Below are 22,752 nucleotides of genomic sequence, written 5' to 3' on the forward strand. Positions count from 1 at the left end.
AGAGGGATGGTGCACCACTCCTATGAAGACAGGCTGAGAGAGGTTGTTTAGCCTAGAGAAGGCTTCAGGGAGACCTAATAGCAGCCTTACAGAAACTAAAAGAGGCCTACAGGAAAGCTGGGGAGTGACTCTTTGTCAAGGCATGTGGTGATAGGACAAGGAGTAATGGCTTTAAGGTAAAAGAGATGAAATTTAGATTAGACACTAGGAAGAAATCTTTTACTCAGAAGTTGGAACAGGTTTTCCAGAGAAGTTGTGGGTGCCCTATCACTAGAAGCATTCAAGGGCAGGTTGGATTGGTGTCCCTGCCCATGAAAGGAGGGTTGGAACTAGATGACCTTTAAGGCCCCTTTCAATCCCAGCCATTCTGTGATTCTCTGATTCTATGACTTTTACCATGATTAGCCACATGGACTATGTGTGCTTTGCATATAGGCATACAACCCATTGCGATTATGAGACAAAGCATCACTTTGTAGGAGACATAACAGGGTTACGTAACAAGCCATAAAGCATTGATTGAATTGACAGCTTGTCAACTTTTAAGGACACACTTGACCTCTAAGTTGCTGGGGACACCATGTGGACATACAACAATACTTGCATGCACATGCATTTCAGGGATAAGTATCTAATATGGGCACATAGTACTTTGTACAAAAAAATACAAGAGTTTAGAGGGCTGGTATCAGAGTGTTATGGAAAGAAGTAAAGGGATGAAATCAAAGCAAAAGCCAAGACATACAGCATTCATTTGAAGAAGTACTTACTGAAGAGAAATTAATGAATGCTATGGAGCACCTGCTGACTGAGCATATTAAATGCAGAAGAAAAATGACAAAAATTCTAACTGTGGTGAACAAAAACGAAGTGAGGCTGGATTAACTTATTAGCATTTTTAGTTTCCACCTTCCACTGTTTTTTCCTCCTAGAAACCTGCCAGAGAGGGCAGTTGCAAAATCATCAACTCTGCTATGTTAATACAGTGTCTGCTGAGTGACTTGTGTATGGGAAGGAAGAACACCAGCTGGCTGCTGTAATGCGATCAGTAGATATTAAATTTCAAGTATTATAAATCACCTCAAATTTCTTCAGTTCTTCCTTAGCAACCGTGTAAAGTACACCAGAGGAGCTTGGGAAAGCAGCTGTCCTCTCAGAGGTTTTTAGCCAATCTTCAAATCTTGAGTAGTCATCCAAAAACTTTTGCCATAACCGCCATGTCTCTTCAATTCTGCAACAGATAATGGAAAATCAAGGAATGCTGGGACTGAAGGACAGCTGACCTTCAGTACTTTAAATAATCATCAACAGCAAACTTGTACTGCACTAAACAATAACTGGCTCTTAATCTAACTCACATAGGCAGGTTGATAAACAGACAACAGAGGAGACTGACTCATTCCAGACTGAGCTCGAATAAGATGATGACAGTTTTTTTAATACGTCTAATTTTGGAACCATTATAAAAAGAACATTATAAACATGTAATAGGAGCTATAAAAATCATAGCACAAGCTAAATAACTTCAGATATACAGTCTAATCTAGGTACCTAAAACAGTATTTCAGAGATTAGAAATTCCACAGTAACTTCAACTTCAGAACATTTTATTATTTTTTTTTGCAAAATGCTTGAGTTGTTTTAAAGTTCACAGTCATTATCCTGCATAGCAAAGGGACATGACCTTTTTTCTTTTTTCTTTTTCTTTTCTTTTTTTTTTTTTTTTTTTTTTTTTTTGGCATTCAACAAGTGGTAAAATGTTCTCTCAATATATATAGTAATCACTTTTTTTTTTAATCAAAAAAAATATATATATATTTCAACTTTTCAAATAGACTATTTGACCTCAGTTGAATATGTGAAAGGAGTGACTGACTCGATCCTGAAATCAAATTGTCTTAATATTGAGACTGTAAAATCCCAAGATGATTTTTTTTTTTTTTGGGGTGGGGACCGCATATATTACAACAGAACTTTGTGCTTTTGCATACAGAAGACATTTTCCCCAAATCTTAGATATGCAGCTCTGAAAGGCGCCTGATCCATGCAATACTCTGAGGTAAAATTTACACTCTGATGATATGTTGTTGAACTTGAATTTTAACATCCCTTTTTTTTTTTTTTTTTTCCTTTTTCAAATGATTTTTTTTTTTTTAGCACAATAACAATCCTAATACTGATAGCTCAGCTAATTTACTATTACAAATGTATTAATAGCACACATTACCATGGAAACAGTAGAAAATTACTTAGAGATAGCAATCTGTGGATATGAAGCAGGACAAACATCATTAGGGTAAGCCTAATTATTGTAACTCTCTCTTTTAGGTCATGTTTTCTAAACCTCTTGAAATCACTGCAGTCATCCATACTTTCTCTAGTTTATTTCTTATTGCTCCTGTAAAGCATGGAAAATCAAACATATTCCATCAAAGGTCTCATGTGAACAAAATTTGGTAATTGACTCATGTACTTTATATAAAGACCCATAATAATACAACTTTTTTTTTTTTTTTTTTTTCCCCTTTTTTTTCCCTAGTGTCATGATAACTATTGGCTTTTATTCAGTGTATGATCCTTTTCTGACCTCTAGACTTTGTGGCATCAAGAACCACACAGACACCAGAGTTCTTTCAGGATCAGTAACTGCTACTACTTTATTGATGACAACTTCCACTCCCTCTTATTGAGGGCATAACTTCATCTATTCTTATTGAGGACAAGCTCCCTTCTTATACCAATTGCCCTACAGCAGTACTTTTCCACTAACTATTCATTGGTCAACAACTTTGCCCGGTAACAGCAAACACCCAATAACTTCCATGTCTTAAGGGCTGGAGAACAAGCAACCTGAGACACCAAGATGTCTCCTGAGTCACCCTTTGTTCCTTCTACACTCTTTACATTCCTTTTGGCCTTATCCTTAAGAGTCCTAAGAGTCCAATGTTATCACCAACCATGGGGCTTGTCGACCGCCATAGCCACACTCCCACAAGACTCTTTCCTTCAATACTGCAACCCTATCATATATATCCCATTCTGTAGTTGTGTTTGTGAAAGGAAACACTCATTTGTAGACATTTTAGACTTACTTAAGTCGCCTTTCCATTGACATTGCACAAATGTTCCTCCACCTTCTGTCCAGGTTACGTGTAGCCTGCTGGATAGAGTCACACTCTGTTTCTGTGGCACAGGCATCACAGTCATGAAGAAGCACTTCACACAAATTGAGAACAGATGCTACTCCAGTGCTGTGTTTCTCTATGTCCCTCTGAAGTTCCTGTAGATGAAGAAATTAATTCTTAAGATAAATTACAAAACATGCTTAAATACAAATGCATTTCTGTTCTACATGTTCAAAAAAACAAAACAAAACAAACAACAACAACAAACAAACAAAAAACACCAAACAATTGCAAACAGGAAAAAAGCAATCTACTAAGATAGATATTGTGCTTGTGACAGCACAAATATTGATGCAATGTTATCAGCGAAGCTAGGAGAACCTGGCAGCATGAACAGCTCTCCCAAGAGCTATGAACATCAGACCATCACCTGGGACAAACTGCCAGAGCTCTGCATACTCAGATGAGTATCTTTCAGCTACATTTAATCAACCACACCAATGACATTCCCGTCGCTTCTCCATTATCATAGAGAATGTAAAGCAGAAGTTAGTAAGAGAAGTGTGTCAGGAAAAAGTATTATCTACTGGAGGTGCCCTTCATGATTCTACTCTTCTCCAGGCAAGATAGCTGCATAGCAGTACGTCTGACATGGAAATTGGCAGCAGCACATGTCAAACTGCATATTTAGTAGGAGTTTATTCCTTCAACTTTCAAAACACATAGCATTTTAATTTGAATTGGAAAGGAGGATTTAGGACAGCTAAAGAAAATGTACTTATGTGGTCTTAGCACTTGTTATACGTGATTAGTATTATTTCTCCTGTTGGTTTCTTGGTTGTAACGTCTTTTCCTCCACTGGTGATAATGCTTCTTCTTGAAGCATATTTTCAGTTTTGAACAACTGGTTCAAGTCGAGACAAGCCACAGAAGTAATTGGCTATTTCTGTTAGATAAGTGCAAGGAAAAGAAACCCTCCCTGACTTTTGCTTAAATTTGAAATGAACCATCAGAGTATTAGATGGAAAAGTCAGGATGGACCAAGGTCAAGGCAACATAATCCCAAGAGTAACAGAGAAGTGTTAACATGACTATACCATAAAGTGATAGATTGCATCTAGAATACCACATTCGCTTCTGCTGCAGGTGAACAAAATAACTGTTAGTATAAGAGATGTGAAATTTTATTTATAGAATCACAGAATGATAGAAAGGTTTGGGTTGGAAAGGGCCTTAAAGATTATCTAGTTTCAACCCCCCTGCCATGGGTAGGGACACCTTCCACTAGACCAGGTTTCTCAAAGCCCCATTCAATCTGGCCTTGAACACTTCCAGGGATGGGGCACATATAGATTCTCTGGGCAACCTGTTCCAGTGCCTCACAAACCCTTCTTCCTAATGTATAATCTAAATCTACCCTATTTTAGTTTAAAACCATTACTCCTTGTCCTATCACTACACTCCCTGCCAAAAAGTCCCTCTTGAGTTTTCCTGTAGACCTGCTTTGGAAGGACCTCCCTGGAGCCTTCTCTTCTCCAGGCTGAACAACTCCAGCTCCCATAGCCTGTCATCATAGGAGAGGTGCTCCAGCTCTCTGATCATCTTTGTGTCCCTCCTCTGAACTCATTCTAATAGGCCCTTCTTGTGCTGGGGGCCCCCAGAGATGAACACAGTAGGAGAACAAGAAAATGGTAACTTGAGGCTAAGTAGAGGTAAAGTGAGTGGTTAGAAAGCTGCCTTGCAGAGAAGGACCTGAGAGTATTGGTTGATAGTTGGCTGAATATGAGCCAGCAGTGTGCTCAGATGGCCAAGAAGGCCAACAGCATCCTGGCTTATATCAGAAACAGTGTGGCCAGCAGGGCTAGCAAAGCGATTGTCCCCCTGTACTCGGCTCTGGTGAGGCCAACACCTTGAGTACTGTGTTCAGTTTTGGGCCCCTTGCTACAAGAAGGACATGGAGGTGCTTGAGTGAGTCCAGAGAAGGGTAACGAAGCCGGTGAGGGGTCTGGAGAACAAGTCTTATGAGGAGCGGCTGAGGGAGCTGGGATTGTTCAGTCTGGAGAAGAGGAGGCTCAGGGGCAACCTTATGGCTCTCTACGGGTACCTTAAAGGAGGCTGTAGCACAGTGGTGATTAGTCTATTCTCCCACGTGCCCGGTGACAGGATGAGGGGGAATGGGCTGAAGTTGCAACAGGGGTGTTTTAGGTTGGATATTAGGAAGAACTTCTTTACTGAAAGGGTTGTTAGGGATTGGAATGGGCTGCCCAGGGAAGTGGTTTAGTCAGCATACCTGGGGGTCTTTAAAGACGTTTAGATGTAGAGCTTACTGATATGGTTTAGTGGAGGACTGGTTAATGTTAGGTCACAGGTTGGACTAGGTCTCTTCCAACCTAGATGATTCTGTGATTTTGCTTGTAAAGAAAAATGTTGACACAAAAAAAGAAATATAGTGTCAACATACTGTCTCTACCTAAATTTAAGCTCCAATTGGACAAACCTTTCTAACAACTAGCAATATGAAGATAGCCTTCCAGCAGGAAATGAGGTTTAAATATAGAATCTAAAAGCATCATCAAGTTTGAAATGGAGTAATGTTATCTTATATCAGTTATCTGATTTTGTTGTTTGTGAAGATTGGACTCAATGACTTTATTAATTTCCTGTTCTCATATATGAAATAGAAGGATATTTTGTGAACGTCTCACCTACATGAGAAAGTGGAAAATCACGGTATTTTATCCTTCAGCTCTGTCCCTTTCACTTTCACTTGCCTGGAAAATACTCTTTCATCATAATGTACAAGTGTTTATTCTTCTCCCTGTCCTGAGATGTTATATAAGGTGGATGCTATAAATAGTTTCAACACTCTGTAAAACATGTATTCCAGACAGCTATGAGACTTTAGGCTAAGCAAGTTCAGGTAACATAATCTCTTTTCTGTTGTTTTGGACTACAGCAGCAATTATAACTGCCACATTGATGGTCCTGAGTATTCCTTGGACTACAGCAGCAATTATAACTGCCACATTGATGGTCCTGAGTATTCCTAAGAATTAAACTTTTATTCACCTACAAAGCTTTTCTACAACAGATGACTATGCTATATATATATATATATTTTTTTTTTTTCCTTAGTTGATATGTTTCTTAGAGAACAATTAGCCTTTTTGGTTAGTTTACAGAAGAAGCATCACTTTTGTGCACTGCTGTCATCAACGCACAAGTTTTTCTTTAATCATCCCAAAAGCAAAAACAATTTTTCAATTTCAACTGGTAGCAGGCTGAGAAAGTAAACAAACAAGTAATCCTAGAAATGTAGCTTGCAACCCTTGGAAAATGCTTCAGTGAGGTTACACTACCTTCCCCAGGATATCCAGCTTGAATTGCCTCTTAATTTCACTATAGGGACCAGCAACCTGCAAAGCTCATTCTTGACTGAAGAAGAGGCTGAGAAGTTACAGAATGACAGTGGGGTTACAGAAATGGAATTTGTCCCTCCTCTTTCACAGAATAATATTTTTTATGTAATCTTGTATATGAACAACTGGTAGCAGTATGAACGGGGAGGATAACATGGCCTCAGTGGAAGATTAAACATAGAAAAGAACAAAAGAACACTAAGAGGGAAGAAAAACGAGGGATGAAATACTTGAGATGGCTGACATGCTGGCCTTCTGAGATAAAGTGAACAGAGATACAGCTGCTTGGTAATAAAAATACTGGTTGCCATACATTGAAGTTTTTGTTTTGTAATATATATATGACAACCATGGTCTGCAGCATTACCAAATCAAATCATCATCAAGATTACAAACACGGTATCTTCCCAGTATAAAATTCACCTCTATTTCTCCCCTTTGGGAGTCCAGTGAAACCACTCAGACTTCCACAGAATATTGTTGTATGCTTTCACTCTATGGGAACCACCACAAGGAAATGGTGGAAATCAGAGAGACACCAGTCTCCATACTCCTAACTCCCACAATGAGTGGTTATAACAAACAGTGGAATGCTTGCACAGGGATCCTAGTGCAAAAAAAATGTCAAGTATCTAGTTTACTGACAGCAATGTTTAGCCTTGCCCAGCACTTCACCATCTCAGAAACACAACTCATTAGTTACACTTGTGTGTTATGAATTATTAACCCTGTGTAAATTACATATAGAATATTAATAAGCAGTTCTGCACAGCCATGTAGAAAATCAGTTAGGGAGCCAGAAAACACTCAGAACATTCTTGGGTCTCAGCCCCACACTCAGCTTAAAAGATCAAAATGCCATTTTATGCACTCCATAAATTAAAGTTCCCCAAAGCGTTCTGGCATTCCTCTTCCCACACATTTATTTCTCATCTCATGAAAGAACTCAGGAGAGCATGTAAGTCAGCTCCAATGAGGCACCAAAAAGGTATTTCTGCTAATAAATAACCAACAGGAACACAACAGAACAGTCTTCACCAGCAAAATGCTTCTAAGTAAAACTACACTGGGCAGCTGAAGGATGAAATGCCCATATATTTCCTTCTACTGCACTGAGCCATAATCTGTGAAGTAGGCGTATAGCATAGCAGTGAAGTGGACCAGGATATAGAAAGTATAATAAATGTTCTTTGGGGTAAGATTAATTGTAATGCCAAAAGCTGGTTGACATTTTTTTTTTTTTGCCTGTTCCAATGTTGACTATTTTGTTCTAGCACTGCATAAAAGCTTTGGGCGGTATAAAACAACTGATTTTAACTTCACATGTATAGTTCATGCATCTTTGCGTGCAACGTGATTCTCAAACAAGCTGCAAAATAAAACCAAGTTAGAAAAGTTGCTAAAAAAGAGTCTTTTTCAAGCATGTGCAAAATTTGCAAGGTCTAATAGGTGTCAGTTTTGCCTCTTGGAACAGTCAATTCAAACAACCAAAAACCACAAACCCCCAAGGAAAATCAATTGCAATGGCTCGTTCAGGTTACATCTCTTGGTGCCTTACCTTTCTTGTGAATGTCAAACAGCTCCCGTAGACTGGATGTCAAAGCCAGCAGAAGGCTCTATAAGTGACACAGTAAGCACCACTTGCCTTGATATTCGTACACGTTTTTGCCTCATGCCCTGGGTATGAGCAGCCCAAGGACACACTACTTTGTTTCTCCTAATGCCATTGTGCACCTTATAAGTGTTTTGTATTTTACCTGCTGTTCATTTAGCTTCCTTTGTATCTCCTCAGAGTCGCAAGTTTCATAGACAATTGGTTTGGACAGCTCTGACTCAATATGGGCAAGCCAAGATCTCAGGCTACTCATGTTCTTATCCAGCTGCTGCACTGCAACCAGGGTTTCTTTCAACTTCTTTACCCTGTAAAAAACAACAACAAACAAACAAACAAACAAAAAAAAACATAAAAATTTCTACAGTATGTGTTTCAGGGGGATGAAACTTAACAAACTTAACATAGATGGCAACTTCTGTTCTGAAGTCTTCCTTTATTGAGTAACAGAAGTGTATTATCTATACAAATAATCCAGCATTCATAGGTTCTGGTTAAGAAAAATTATGAGTTTACTAATTCCAGACAACATTTTCAAAGGTTCTATACCATTATCTGTTGAGACAACTGTTTGTTAGAAATACAAATATGTATACATATTTAAATAAACTCACACACACCAAAACCCAAAATAATGTAGCTAATTTAGTTGCAAACTTGACTAAAAGAAGACAAGAGATCTTAGACAACAAATAACTGGTCCAGTTAACCAGTACTGTTGGTGTAGTGCTCTGAATGAACAGATTGTTTTCATCCTGATGATTTCAAAACATTGAATTATTGTTACAGTGACAGTTGTGCCTGAGTAAACAGATTTTAGTGAGAGAAATCAAACTGGGAACTTAGTGAAAATTCCCAAATCCTAAGGGCTGCTTTAAGATGTTCTTGGTCTTAATGGACTACTTCAGATTTAAACAATGAAATCAGAATGTATCTTCGTAGTGATATCTAAGTAGTATTTTTCTGGAGGCCCTGACCCTGCAAAAGTACTGGTCAGGAAAAAATATACAGTGTTTTTGATTTAAATGTGCATTAAGATTAATGAGAGGGAAAAATTTCACTAAACCTTCACCCTGTGCTGACATTTTTCACTTCAGCCTGTTTCATCTGTAAAAGTCTTTCTCAGTAATTCCTTCATTCTGAAAATCTAGCTATGAAGTAATTGAAGACAACACAATTGTGCTGGAAGACAGCCCAACTTGCAGTCAATCAGGTCATCCCAAAACACAGCAATGTATTCAGCCTTGGAACAAACTATAAGCAACCGATCTTTGGGGTACCATCCCCTCTTCACCTTTGTGTTATACTTGTGTTTTGTGGTTTTGGACCAATTGAAGCTTGCTTGTAGGATAGGCAAGAAGGTTGGTTATCACTCATTCTGACCTCACATACAGTTTTTCAGTCTAACTGGGGTGAAATCAAGCCCATTTTCTGCTTAGACTCTCAAGGCTGAATGCTGTTGATCTTTTGCATGTGTGCTGGAGTGGAAAAGGGAACAATGAGTCACATCAGGCCTTAGCGTACAAGCAATGCTGCTCTATCATTTGTAAGTCCAAGCTGTGAACCAGGCTTTTCATATTGGCAGTTTTATAGTACCCTAGTATCTTTGCTAGATTTAATTTAAATTTTGCTTGACACATCTGATAAAGTGCCTGCCAATCAGAAAGTACACTCTTTGTCTCTGTCAGACCGCATGGGACTACTTCTCTGCCAGGCTCCAAAAGAAACCTAAAAAAAATAAAATCCCCAAATAGCACTGTCTTCAGTCACCTGACCTAAGTTACTTAAGAGACAAAAAGAAAAAAATAAAAGTGACATATGAAAAGAATTCTCAAACTAAAGCCAAAAACTACTTCTAAACCTGCCTTCCCTCCAAAGGCTGTTGCAATTCTTAAGTATACCTGCACCTAAATTTTTTGTACAGAGTATAACATAACAGCTTCCTTGCCCATGGTACAGATTGAAACAAATAAACATGTGCTTCTTGGAATATGCTGGGTTTCCTTTTTTACACAGTTACCATGCTGTGACTGCAGCTGTTCTGAAAATTTACTCTGACATCCAGCATGTCTAACAGTTTTTCTTCTGAATTTTAGTAAGCAAGATGCATGTGTTCTTAATCTCACTGAACCCTGTGCCTGCATACAAATAATTACATAATGTGTATGCAAGAAAAAATTGTCTTCCCCTTGAAAATGTAACAGCTCAAAATCACATATTTCTATGTTAATGGCAGGGCCTGAAAGACTAAAAATGAAACTAAAAGCTCTACTTAGAGACAAAGGTCAAGTTAGAAACCATCCAAATATGTGGTATTCCTAGCCAACTGTAATTTTTGATCTTTTGAGATTTCATTTATAAGATTATGTTTAAACCATTAATTATTCTGACAAACATTTCATGCATTTGTTGCAGCACTATGCATGTTACTTGAAGAGATTTGAGATAATTTCCCTGCTTGATAATGAAGACATCACATTCAAACTTATGCCATGTTTGTTTCAAAGGTTGTTTTATATATCTGTATATCTATGTAAGTATTGCTACATTTTACAAATATTTAAGACTTTTAGAAGGGAAAATACTGCAGAATCGAATAGTTTCTGTGGTCTAGTGAAGAAAACTCATTTCTAAATTTCAATGTTCAATTATTGTACCTCAGATTCCCCAAGAAAGTAACTTTGATATGTTTATCTTACATTAAGAAAGGGCAATGGCAGAACAATTTGGAGCTAAAATTAAACCCAAATGCCTTTAATTCAAACAGTCCTAAACTAGGCAGCCTGAGATTCCACTTAAACCTAAACAGGAACAGCCTTGTAAATACATAACAATGCATCATACAGAACTCATAGATACTGCATTAGTCATTTAGACAGCCGGATACTAATGTTAAACTTAAAATGAACATGAAAACAGACAGTAAGACCATGTTAGCTAAACCTGTATAAAGACAGTAGAAAACAGAATAGTGAAAAAAAAAAAAAAAAACACACAAAAAAACCCAACATACTCATAACTGAAGTTTTAAGAAGCATTTAATTCTATGAAATAGTTAAAAAAATCACTATTAAAATCAGTCTTAAAATCAGTTTATGATTAAAAAAGGTGTAAGGTCCAAATTACAGTACAAATGTGCACAATGTCAGTATTACTGTCAGTTATAGTTGTTCTTCAGATCACAGATTCCCCTTTCAGGGAATAAATTTATAGAACTATGAACATAAATAGCAAAACTTCTAGGGAAGATATTGGAAGATATTTATTGGGAAGAAGACAAATTGAATCACAAATCCAAGAAAATGTAGGTTGAGTTACATATAGTTACAGGATATGTATTGGACAGATCAACTCCGGTATGTAATGCCTGACATTGTCTTTACAGCCTCTTTCCTTCTCTGATTTTTGCTTGTAGCCATGCCCCTTTGATGACACAGTGAGCAGACAAATATAAAGTCTGCTTTCTCTCACATGTGTATACAGTTGTATTTAAAAAGAGCAGTAAAACTAGTCAATGGTTTCTTTCAGATAGCAAAGACATTTTAGGAGTTGCAAGTCTGAATTAGTTAACAAAAAACTAATCTGGGATCCAAAAGCACTAGCTGTAAAACAAAGTATACCATTATCACTGTCAACTACTTTTAAATAGAGCAAAAAACAGGCATTTCTAGCTAAGGCAGTGATTTCTACATGTCAATATTTTTATCAGTTTCTCAGCAATCCAAGACTTCAAAAAGAACTGTATCAATCAAAAGGAAACAAAAATAGCTGCCTGCCTTGTGATATCACAATTACAGTCTGGGAGATCTGAATCCACACTGCCGTCCTCCGCCATCCTCACAGCTTGCAAGTCCTCCGCCACCACCATGAAATTTTCCAGCATTAAAAAGAAGAACTTCCAGTCCAATAGCTTGCAAACACTGTGCTTAGTATGGGGGAAGGAAAGGGGACAAACTCCTTTTTGCTGGTGAGTACTGTACAGAAAATGTTGCATGCCAAACAAATGTTAGCAGACGTTGCTTGATAACATGAGACTGAATGGTGACAAGTGGTCATGTTTCTAAATAAAACTTGCATTCATCAACATGTGCCAGGCTTGATCTCCAGGAATGTGGACCATGAGTGCAAGGGGAAGGGAGGAAAAAAAGACACCATACAATATTACTTTCCTTGCAAAGCCTGAGCAGTAACAGCAAAAGCACTGCTAACTGGCTGTGAACATAAGTAACATTTTGTGCAGCAGGCCGACCTATCAAATAAATTCATCTGAAAGGATAAAAATCTTCTAGAAGGACAGAAACCGAATTTTTTGATGAAGAGACACAACTACCTTTCTGTAGCTGTCTTTTCTTCAGTTACAGACCTCCTCAAAATGAAGAGGCAATTAAAAAAAGTAGATAACAGAACAGAATGCAACAAAGAAAGCCTTTTACAAGTTAATGGAGAAGTTCTACCACCCAGCATAAAAACAAGTAAAGATACAGATCAGACTCGTATTATCATACTATATTACTAAAGATTTTTTAGAGCACCTTCTGTTAGTTCACATCTGTATGGAAAAATAATTTAAAAAAAAAGAGAAAAAAACACCAAGAAAAATGCTCTAAGCAAAGGCTGACTGTGGCTCTACAGAAAAGCATGCAGGCTATAATATTTCATTAATGATATTGAGGATATGATCCAAGGATATTCAGAATATGAAAAGGTGTGTTTAATTATTGACACTAGAACAATTAATCTACATTTACTAGCTGCGTGCAGCCAAAAGTTATGTTATATGACATATTTCAAACTCAAAAATATCAATATAGGAACATACTTCAAAATATAACAATGTATTTGAAAGAGCCTCTGCAGTCTTCTAAATATCAGCTTGGGGAATTCAAAAATTTTTGTTCAATTAGTTAACCAGGTTTTAGCTCCCATCAGCCTAAGTTACAGCTGAACTAGCGAAATCTCCATAACTTAGTGTCAAACCTCTCCACTATTTACTTCCTAACTTCAGAAATACAACATTCAAACTTTCCATAGTTTTTTTTTGTTTTTTTTTTTTTTTCCCCACTTGTTGTACAACTGCATACAATAGTGCTGTGCATGCTAGTTAGAATGAAATAGAGTAGAACAGTTCCAACTGGAAGAGACCTACAACATCATTGAGTCCAACTGTCAGTATACTTTGTGGCTGACCCAAGGTCAAAACTTATCATTAAAAGCATTTTCCAGATGCTTCTTAAACATGGATAGGCATGGGGCATCAACCACCTCTCTAGGAAGCCTATTCTCTGGGTAAAGATTTTTCTAATGGGAGGTCTGAACCTCCCTGGTGCAGCCTGGAACCATTGCCACACATCCTGTCTCTAGATACCAGGTAAAAAAGATGAACACCTCCCTCTCCACTTACACTCCTCAGGAAGCTGTAGAGAGCAATGAGGTCACCCCTTAACCTCCTTTTCTAAAAGTTTGACAAACCCATTGTACTCAGCGGCTCTTCAAAGGGCGTGACTTTCAGCCTTTAAACCAGCTTTGTTGCCCTCCTCTGGATGTTTCAAGGACCTTAACATCCTTTTTAAGTTAGGGAGCCCAGAACTATACACAGTGTTCCAAGTGACACTGCACCAATGCTAAATGAATTGGGAGAATCACCTCTTTTGATCATATCGCTGTGCTGTGTTTAATGCACCCCAAAATGCGTTTTGCCTTCTTGGCTGCCAGGGCACACTGCTGGCTCATTTTGAGCCTCCTGTCAACCAGCACACCCAGATCCCTTTCTGCTCAGCTCTTTCCCAGCGACTCATTTCCCAAACTGTACTTAGTCCAGAATTAAGAAGTAATTTATTTAAGAAGGCTATATTGAAGGCTTAGTTGAAATGTTCTGGGAATAAAAGTAAATAAATACTTCACATACGTTAGTCTAGTGCTAGGACTTGACACCCTGTTTCATGATAACAGAATGAAAAAGTTTAAGTGGATAAGTTTACATAAGTTTGTTTGTATATGCCCTTCCTCTCCACAACCTCTCCATAACACCGAATCCTGAACCCTTCCCTGTGTCTATATAGGACATTAATCTCTAATACTGAATAGACAGCACAGATGTTTTAAAGACCTGTTTTACAGTTTCTGAACGTCATTGCGTTTCACTCAAAACTTCCTAAAGGTATGATTTGAACATAACATTTGAAATTTTGTCTGAGGAAGTGTTTGAGAAGACACAAAAAATATACAACAAATATATGCCATGCTCAACAGCTGGTGATGTATCACATCCTCTAAAACAAGCAGGCTTCTCAACTGTAATGCACCACTTCCTGACTCGATCAGAAACTATACAGCTTTCATTACTTTAAAATGAACTGCTGTAAAAGTAGCTGGAGCCACCAGAATGCTTCTGCTTACATAAAATTTACTACTCTCATGCTTAAAGATTTCAGAGCAGGAATGCAGTAAAAGTGTAAGAAAAAAAAAAAAAGTGAAAAACAAAACAAAACAAACATAAACCAAAGCAAACCCTTTTGCTGCAAACAAGATTGAAATACTCTTAATTCATATACCCTTAAATCACGGAAGTGTAAAATACAGAGTATATGTTTTATGAACTGCGTATACAAAACCATGCCAAAATTATTGTCTGTAACAGGAAGAAGGTTGTATAATGACTCAGAGCAGAAAATATTGAAACAAATAAGCCAATTTTGTTCATATATCAAACAAAAACCCTGTATTTCTTTAAGCTATGAAAACTGCTTTTATGTTGTTCAGCTTGATAAAAAAAAAAAAGAATAATATTTAAGTGTATATGTCTACCTTCAGTTACTTTTCTCCATCAGTCAAAAACGAATTAAGCAGAATTAGTTTTAGAACTGCTCTTCTGGAAATTCAAGCCAAAACAATAACTGCACTGTTTGCATTGCTCTGCCAACATTTTTATTTTTATTTTTAATTACATTTCTACCTAGATTTAAGCACTCATCTGAAGTAACACTGCATTGAAGAAAGCTCAATTAAATCTGCAACTAACCCTGTGTCATTCTAGTGGACAAATTTCAATTTGTCTCCTTTTTGCTTGAAGAAATAATGTCAGAATAAATAATGCAAAGGAAAACAGGAAAGTAAATTTCACAGAAATGTGCTGATATCTGAGAATAAACTCATTCACATTTAATAATGAAAAGGCAAACAATAAAAATATTTTAATTTGATTTTTAATTTAAGATTCTTAATTTAAAACAAAACAAGTGTTTTACCTGGCTGCAATAAGGTCCAGAAGATGTTGCCATCTGTCATTGATCTTGCCAAGTTTGTACTCAATCTCTGATGCTTTACTCTCATGGCTGGCTTTAGCAAGTCGCTCTCCCATTTGCTGGAGCTGGATTTTGTTCTCCCGAGCTACAGCAATTTCCTCTTGATAATCCTGGACAGAAAAGAACATTCAGAATATAAATACTGAATGCATTCTGCTCTACACTACTGAAGGAACCATACAAGAATACAAGTGAATGTTAACGTATTTTTGTTCTTCTGCTGATTGGTACAGTAGAGAGACAATCTCTTAAATATTAGGGTATAACCACGAACAACCTTATCAGAAGAATGAAAAAAAAGTTAAAAATCAACCAACTAACCAAACAAAAAAAACCCTTATATAAATACGTCTGCTATAGTTAAAGTAATTGCAGTAAATTCTGACTGGACATTTAGTAAAGCACTCAGTTGCCTTAGACTTTATATTCACTTAATTTTCTGGTATCCTGGATAGTCCCACCTTAAAAAAGACAGGAAAAAGCTGCGAAGTGAGAGAATAAAAATACGCCCTGAAATTTATAAACAGGTAAATTCTATTTCAGTATCTTCTTTGCGACACAAACCAAACAAGAGTTAAAACAAACAAACAAACAAACAACAACAACAGTTTGTAATTGCACTATACCTTTTTAAGTTTCTCAATCATTTCTTCTATGAGGATGTCACCATTTTGAGAAACTTTACTTTCCATTTGTGTCAGCCACTCACAGAGCTCCTTGTTCTTCTCGCTGAAGACAGCCCACTCATTCAGTCTCTCACTAACTTGCTGTCGACGTAAGGAGACCTTAAAACATTTAAACAGAATAAATAAATAAATAAATAGAAGTACATCGATTTAAGAGATAGCTGAAGCACTTTGTGCCTCCATGTGAACTCCTCTGGCCCTGCAGATGAACTCCAGCCACTTACTTCTATTACAGCAAACTGGAGTTGTACTGCAAATACTTTGCATGACTGTTTGTAAGTTTAGAGATAAGTGTTATTCTCAGGATTCTTGTTAGTTACATCCAATTGCATAGAAGAATGCATCCAAGTACTATGCTTAGTGTCATGTCAATATATTGTTTCATAATGTCTCTAAGGTTTCATTAGAAGGGGGAAATTCTCTTACAATTTTTGTTCACTTATAAAATGCAATAAGGCATATTAATGGTTTCTTTTTAGTCTAAGAGATTAATTAAAAGGAAGATATGAATGCTTGACCAAGACCAAAAATAAAATAAAATATATATATAGAGAGAGAGCATAGGCCAAACTACAAAAGACTTCATGACTTGTGCATGAGCACAAAGCGAAATCAGAGACACTACTTTTTTCTTTTTTTTTAATTTCTAAAATAGCATATGCAATTTTCTGCTTCAGTCCCAATACACTCATTTCACGGATGACTATTTCTTCTGAATCACTGACACCTTCAGAGATTCCAAAGGACTTGAATATGTTCTGACAAGGAAGAATAGGCATAAAAAAAACACCAAGCAAATCCTGTAATTTGTAATTAATACTGGAAGAAGAAAAGTATTGCTAAGTTTAAGAAATGAGTAATAGTCCATCCTTGACAGGAAAAGGATGGAAAATGAAATTAAAATAGAAGCAGAAGGTGTGCAGCAGTTGTTTCTGTAGTTTCAGAACCACTACTTATTTCCTTCTCACTGTACTCTAAATTGTTTCTGACTTTATACCAGCATTTCAGCTGAGAATATGAAGACTTCATCTGCTCTTTCATAAGCAAAAGTGATTGCAGTGTTCTTTGACTACCATGTTAGGTTTAACAGTAGCATACACCATGATCTCAACATTTCCCTTTTGTGGTTTTAAATTTGATGACAACTTTCCGGAAATAAGCAACGGTTGGACACAATGTTGCACTGGGTTACATCCTGAAGCACTTAGTATGTACAAAACTTCTTTACCTGGTTATCTCCATTCCCATAAATACATGTACAGTGACTAGACCATAGTTTAGATGTACCCATGTTGGCTCATTCAAATGCAACTAACTTTAAAGAAGTTTTGCATTGTTAATTATAATGCACTTTTTCTATTTTGAGGGTGGTTTTGAGGCCTTCATAAGAAACTTATGGGATGTAACTTTTGCCACAATATCCCTGGTATGCATTGTGACATCTACAAAACCACAGAAATAACATGATCCTAATCTGAAAAGCTGGGTGAGGGAGAATCCACTATTTGCATCTCTAAATGCAAAAAGGATGCAGGAAATACACTAATAGCATGATCACAGAATCACAGAATAGCCGAGGTTGGAAGGAACCTCTGAAGATCATCTGATCCAACCCCTCTGTTGAGCAGGATCACCCAGAGCACATTGTGTAGGATGGCATCCAGGCAGGTTTTGAATAGCTCCAGAGAAGAAGACTCCACAACCTCTCTGGACAACCTGTTCCAATGCTCTGTCACCCTCTCAGGTTATGTACCAAAAAATCAAGCAATACTCTTCATCTCATTGTGCAGCCAAGTAATTCACCCCCAGAATAAGGGAAATGCAGACACTAACATCTGAAGAAGGAGAAGCCATCAGCAGAACTGAAGGTATAAAAGTAATGCTGAGCTGAGAGAGGACATCATTTCTGTGCACGGCTACTCCACAAAAGCATGGCAAACTGTATTAATTCTGTTTTCCCCATGCCACAGTCCCACAACACACAGTATGACTTTTTGTTGTTTTAAATATGACCTCGTAGGCATGGCAAAGTTCGAGAAATATAAAAATATAAGCAGTAACTAAAGGAAACATTTCTATGGATATTATCCCTGATCCAGCAAGAGTTCATATTTGAACATTACCTGTGCCTATATACATCTTTTCCAAAATCTGCCACTTGCATTATTTTTTCCTCCAATACCTTTTTAGTCTGCATACTCGTATCAGAGCTCAGTACTATACTTGCCTGATGGCACAGCTCCTCCCACTGTCTGTGCAGAAGCTCTATTCGCTCACTGAGGACTGAAATATCATCTGCACTGATATATGCAGACAGGGACTCCTTCAGCAGAGAGAGGTGTGCAAGGTCATCTGTCCATCCTTCAACAGCATTCTCTAACTCCTTAAAAGAAGTGCATAAGGAAAAAAGACCAGTTTGCTAACAAACAAACAAAAAAAATTGAATGTGGTGATGATGAACAAAGATGAACATTCTTATCTCACTGAATTAATGTCATATCTGAGCAGATCCACCATTTGGACTACTTCTGCCCTACTAAAAGAAAAACAATACACCAACCCCACATGTTTCACTATTTTCAACCCCAGCAGAGTATGATACATCAGCTTTGTAACAAGTAGCCACAAACTAAAATAGTACTCAAATGTCTCTCAAACTCAAAGGGTTTGGGGAGTGTCAAGTATTGATTTGAAATTCTCTGTAGTAAAAATACTTTCAAATTCTACCACATTTCTCTACTGCAAGAAATATAGCATAAAATATTATCTAAGGTCCTCAACCTCAAATAAGAAAATGAGTGTTTAAAAACAATGTGCTTAAATTTGAAACAAGAATTTATATTATATAAACATATAATTACTTGTTATTTCTACAGTACTTTTCAGACCCTATTATAATCTCACTTTGATCAGTTCGATGTATTCCATGCAGGTTTTACATCATAATGAGATCACTCAGGTATTATACAGTTCAAATGTTACATGGATAGATTTTTAGCTTGTCACAGTCACGTGTGGTGGGTTTGCACAGTCAGCGATGTAAAGCCTAAAGAGGTTACTGCACAAAAGCATGCAAAGATGAGACAACAGTTAGCAGAGAACAAGTGCTTTACCTTGCAACGAATCTGCTCTGCGTGCAACTCATCATGGTGTTCTGGCAAAGGCTGAGAAAGCTTTTTTTTGAATGATCTTAGCTTCTCCAGGGAGTCTCCTATGCCCTTTTCAGATTTTTCCCAGTCCTGAAGGCAAAATGTTTAACAGACTTCAGTTCAGATCTAGATTATACTTCTCATACTTATGTTGGTTTGACTGATTAACCACATATTTCCATAACAATAGAAAGCACTGAATTTCCCCTTTAAATAATATGCAGAGTCTTAAAGCTTGGGTCATATGCACAGTCATACCTTTTTTGTTGTTGTTGTTTTAGTTTTGCTAGCAGTAATGTACTAGTCAAAGCCTCCTGTTATTATAGTATTGTCTATTTACAACTCCATCCTTTCAGAAAAGCCTTTAACTCCCCCAAATATTTTCAATTTCCTTTCTTGAATGGCTGATGCATCAAGCTCCAGAAAAAAAATGTAAATGTTGGGGTTACTGCAAATTCAGGTCAGATTGAAGTATTTGAAGTACCTCCTCCAAATTATGGTCCTAGCAGCTACATCTAGCTTTAGTGCTTGTATACCTTCCAAAATTTTAAATGTCTCCAATATAATATAAGATAAGATAAGATAAGATAAGATAAGATAATAATAATATAATATAAGGCCACCAACTGTCATGTGACAGCATAGCTTTGCCCATCTCACCTGTTCGTTAAGGCCTATTGAAAAGGTAATCACACAGACAAATCTGTAATAAGCCAGTCAACCCTTAAGACTGCCAGTTGTATTACACTACAAGAACTTATTTTAACTTGTCTATTTGAAGATACTCTCCTTCTGTCACTGCCTTAGTATTTCTCTCCTTCCATTTTTTTCAGTCTATATCAGTATTTCATGATTTTCTTCAGGATGGATTATTATAAATAACAGGTCTTGCAAAAGGACCTTTTCTTTAGTGTCTTCTTTCTTCTCTCCTTAATAAGTAATATGACCTTACATGATGTATGAGGTTATGATGATCTTAATGCAAGATATACTCTTACGCTTCTCATTTTGTCAGAAGACTACTGAAAAGTCACATATGTAGGACCAAGGTAGCAACATGTAATGAAGTTTGGATATCTATGAGATGATTTATACAATTTATGTGGTAATTTCCCTACTTCCTCACTTTCAAGCATCAAGTTCTATATTTTCTTTGGCCAAAATACCACAGAACTTTTAGTTTCCCTAGATATAAGCTTTCATGAATAAAAATTTCCTCATGTAATTCCCCAACTAGAAGCAGAGGTAGGAGGAACATGGCTTGAAAGAGGAAGAAAAATTTACTTATCTGAACTTTTCCAAAATAATATTTAATTTTATTGCATTGCTTTTCTCCTTGCTATTTACAAACAAAACTAAAGTGTCTGTAATTTTAGAATTCTATTAAACCTCTGAAACTGTTCTAAAAGCCATTGACCTCACTATTAATATACACAAGTCTAATTTTCGTTATCCTGCATGGAAAGAGCAAAAGGGAAAAACAGACAGACCAAATTTAAATCTTGGACTACCATCTTTAGTACTTAAAATGATGTTAGCAGTCATTCTGGACACTGCCTATATTAAAATAAATAAATAAATAAAATGTTCAATGCTCACTCTTAGTACATTACCTAAGTTAGCAAACACTCGAGACTCTTGAACGAAGCACCAGCTATCAGATGGCTAGGGATATCTTAGCATTGGCACATAGAAGTGTCCTGGTTTCAGTTAGGACAGAGTTAATTTTCTTTCTAGTAGCTGGCAGGGTGCTATGTTTTGGCTTAGGATGAGAAGAGTGCTGATAAAACACCGATGTTTTAATCATTGCAGAGCAGTGCTTACACCAAGCCAAGGACGTCTCAGCTTCTCACTTTGTCCTGCCAGTGGGCAGGCTGGGGGTGTAGCAAGAGCTGGGGGTGTAGCAAGAGCTGGGAGGGGACAGACCCAGAGCAGCTGACCCAAACTAGCTAAAGGGGTACTCCATACCATCTGACATCATGCTAAACAATATATAGGGGTGGCTAGCTGGGGTGGGGGGGCCGGACTGCTTGGGGTTAGGCTGGGCATCTGTCAGCGGGCGGTGAGCAATTGCATTGTGCATCGCTTGTTTTGTACACATGATTATTAGTAGTACTATTATCTCATTATTGTTAATATTATTACTGTTATTATTATTTTCCTGTCTTAATAAACTGTCTTTATGTCAACTCACAGGCTTCACTTTCCTGTTTCTCTCCCCCATCTCAGAGAGGGAGAAGGGAGGGTGAGCAAATGTCTGTGCAGTGTTTAGCTGCCGGCTGGGTTAAACCACAACAGTCCTTTTTTTGTCCTGAAACCAGGACAAGAAGGAATAAGGCAGATACAGTTCTCAATACAGCATGTATAAAAACCCACCAGCATTGTGCAAAATAAAATACATTTTTGCTCTATGTTGAAAATAGTATTGTTAGGAATATCTTTTATTAGCAGTGATGTGGAAATATTGATTAAAAGATATCAAGGAATATATAAGCTTGTTCCAAAGTAGCTTGGAACTTTTTCCTCTTCTAGTTTAAATATTTGAAAATCAGAGGTAGTGAAATGAAATGGTAATGCAGTATACAGTCAATTCCTGTATTTGTACTCATCCCTTGAGAACACTTGTCTTATCAGGGTTCAGAGTGAGAAACTGTGAACATGTTGAAAGGTACAGAAAAAATTATACACTTACTTTCAGTATTAAAGCAAGCTGTTTCTTCTGTTCTTCCAGTTGGGTGCTAGCTATCTTCCAGCCCTCCTGAATTTCTGTAAGCTCTGTCTGCAGGGCTGCCTCAGCTCCACTGTCAGCAGAGAGCAGCAATTGCTTCCCAGCTTCCACAGCAAGGATATAACTCCCTTGCTGCCTTAGAACAACTTTCTCTTTAAGCTGCAATTATAAATGGATTTCTGTCAACTTTGTTTTTTTAATTATAATTAGAAATTCAGTATAATCTGTCCTAAAAGCCATATTTTACTAGTTCACTTTTATTTGGTTGCATACTTAAGCATGAGCTACAGCTCAAATACTTTGATACTTTTTTTTTTTTTTTTTTTTTTTTTTTTTACCATTTACTGCAGCAGACCATTAGAAAATTTCTCCAAGGAGATAAAGACATGGAAGACTTCTCCTTCTCCTCATTTATATCAGCATTTCAATTGATCTTGAGGAGAAACAGTTCCTCAAGAGCACAATACGCTTATAATATAGTATCATCTGGATAAAAAAGACACCAAACTGCTAAATAGATACCGTTAACTTCACATGAAAATCACATCAGGCATTCAAGGTATCCATTTTTGTCAGCTAGAATACATTTCTCAAATGGGAGATTACTGTTTTTGTTTCAAGACATCTTCAATATAAGGTTAGTTACAAAACAGCAACAAAAAAAACACTAACAAAGCTTGAGAAAGAGTTTGTTAAGTTAATCACTGCATGTTCTTTACTTCCTTTCCATCA

At 37.1% G+C, this 22,752-nt stretch overlaps 1 protein-coding gene across 1 annotated transcript in view; it reads right to left on the reverse strand.

The window, feature by feature from the left end:
• SYNE1 (spectrin repeat containing nuclear envelope protein 1) overlaps positions 1 to 22,752 on the reverse strand; it is a 295,282-nt gene that overhangs the window by 24,582 nt on the left and 247,948 nt on the right. The window contains 8 exon segments of the mRNA XM_084285341.1: positions 1,081 to 1,231; positions 3,093 to 3,280; positions 8,302 to 8,464; positions 15,401 to 15,567; positions 16,084 to 16,242; positions 18,371 to 18,526; positions 19,257 to 19,382; positions 21,985 to 22,179. Coding sequence (XP_084141467.1) covers positions 1,081 to 1,231; positions 3,093 to 3,280; positions 8,302 to 8,464; positions 15,401 to 15,567; positions 16,084 to 16,242; positions 18,371 to 18,526; positions 19,257 to 19,382; positions 21,985 to 22,179 — 1,305 coding nt within the window.

The sequence above is a fragment of the Netta rufina genome (assembly GCF_964035555.1).
Source record: "Netta rufina genome assembly, chromosome: 3".
Classification (NCBI taxonomy): domain Eukaryota; kingdom Metazoa; phylum Chordata; class Aves; order Anseriformes; family Anatidae; genus Netta; species Netta rufina.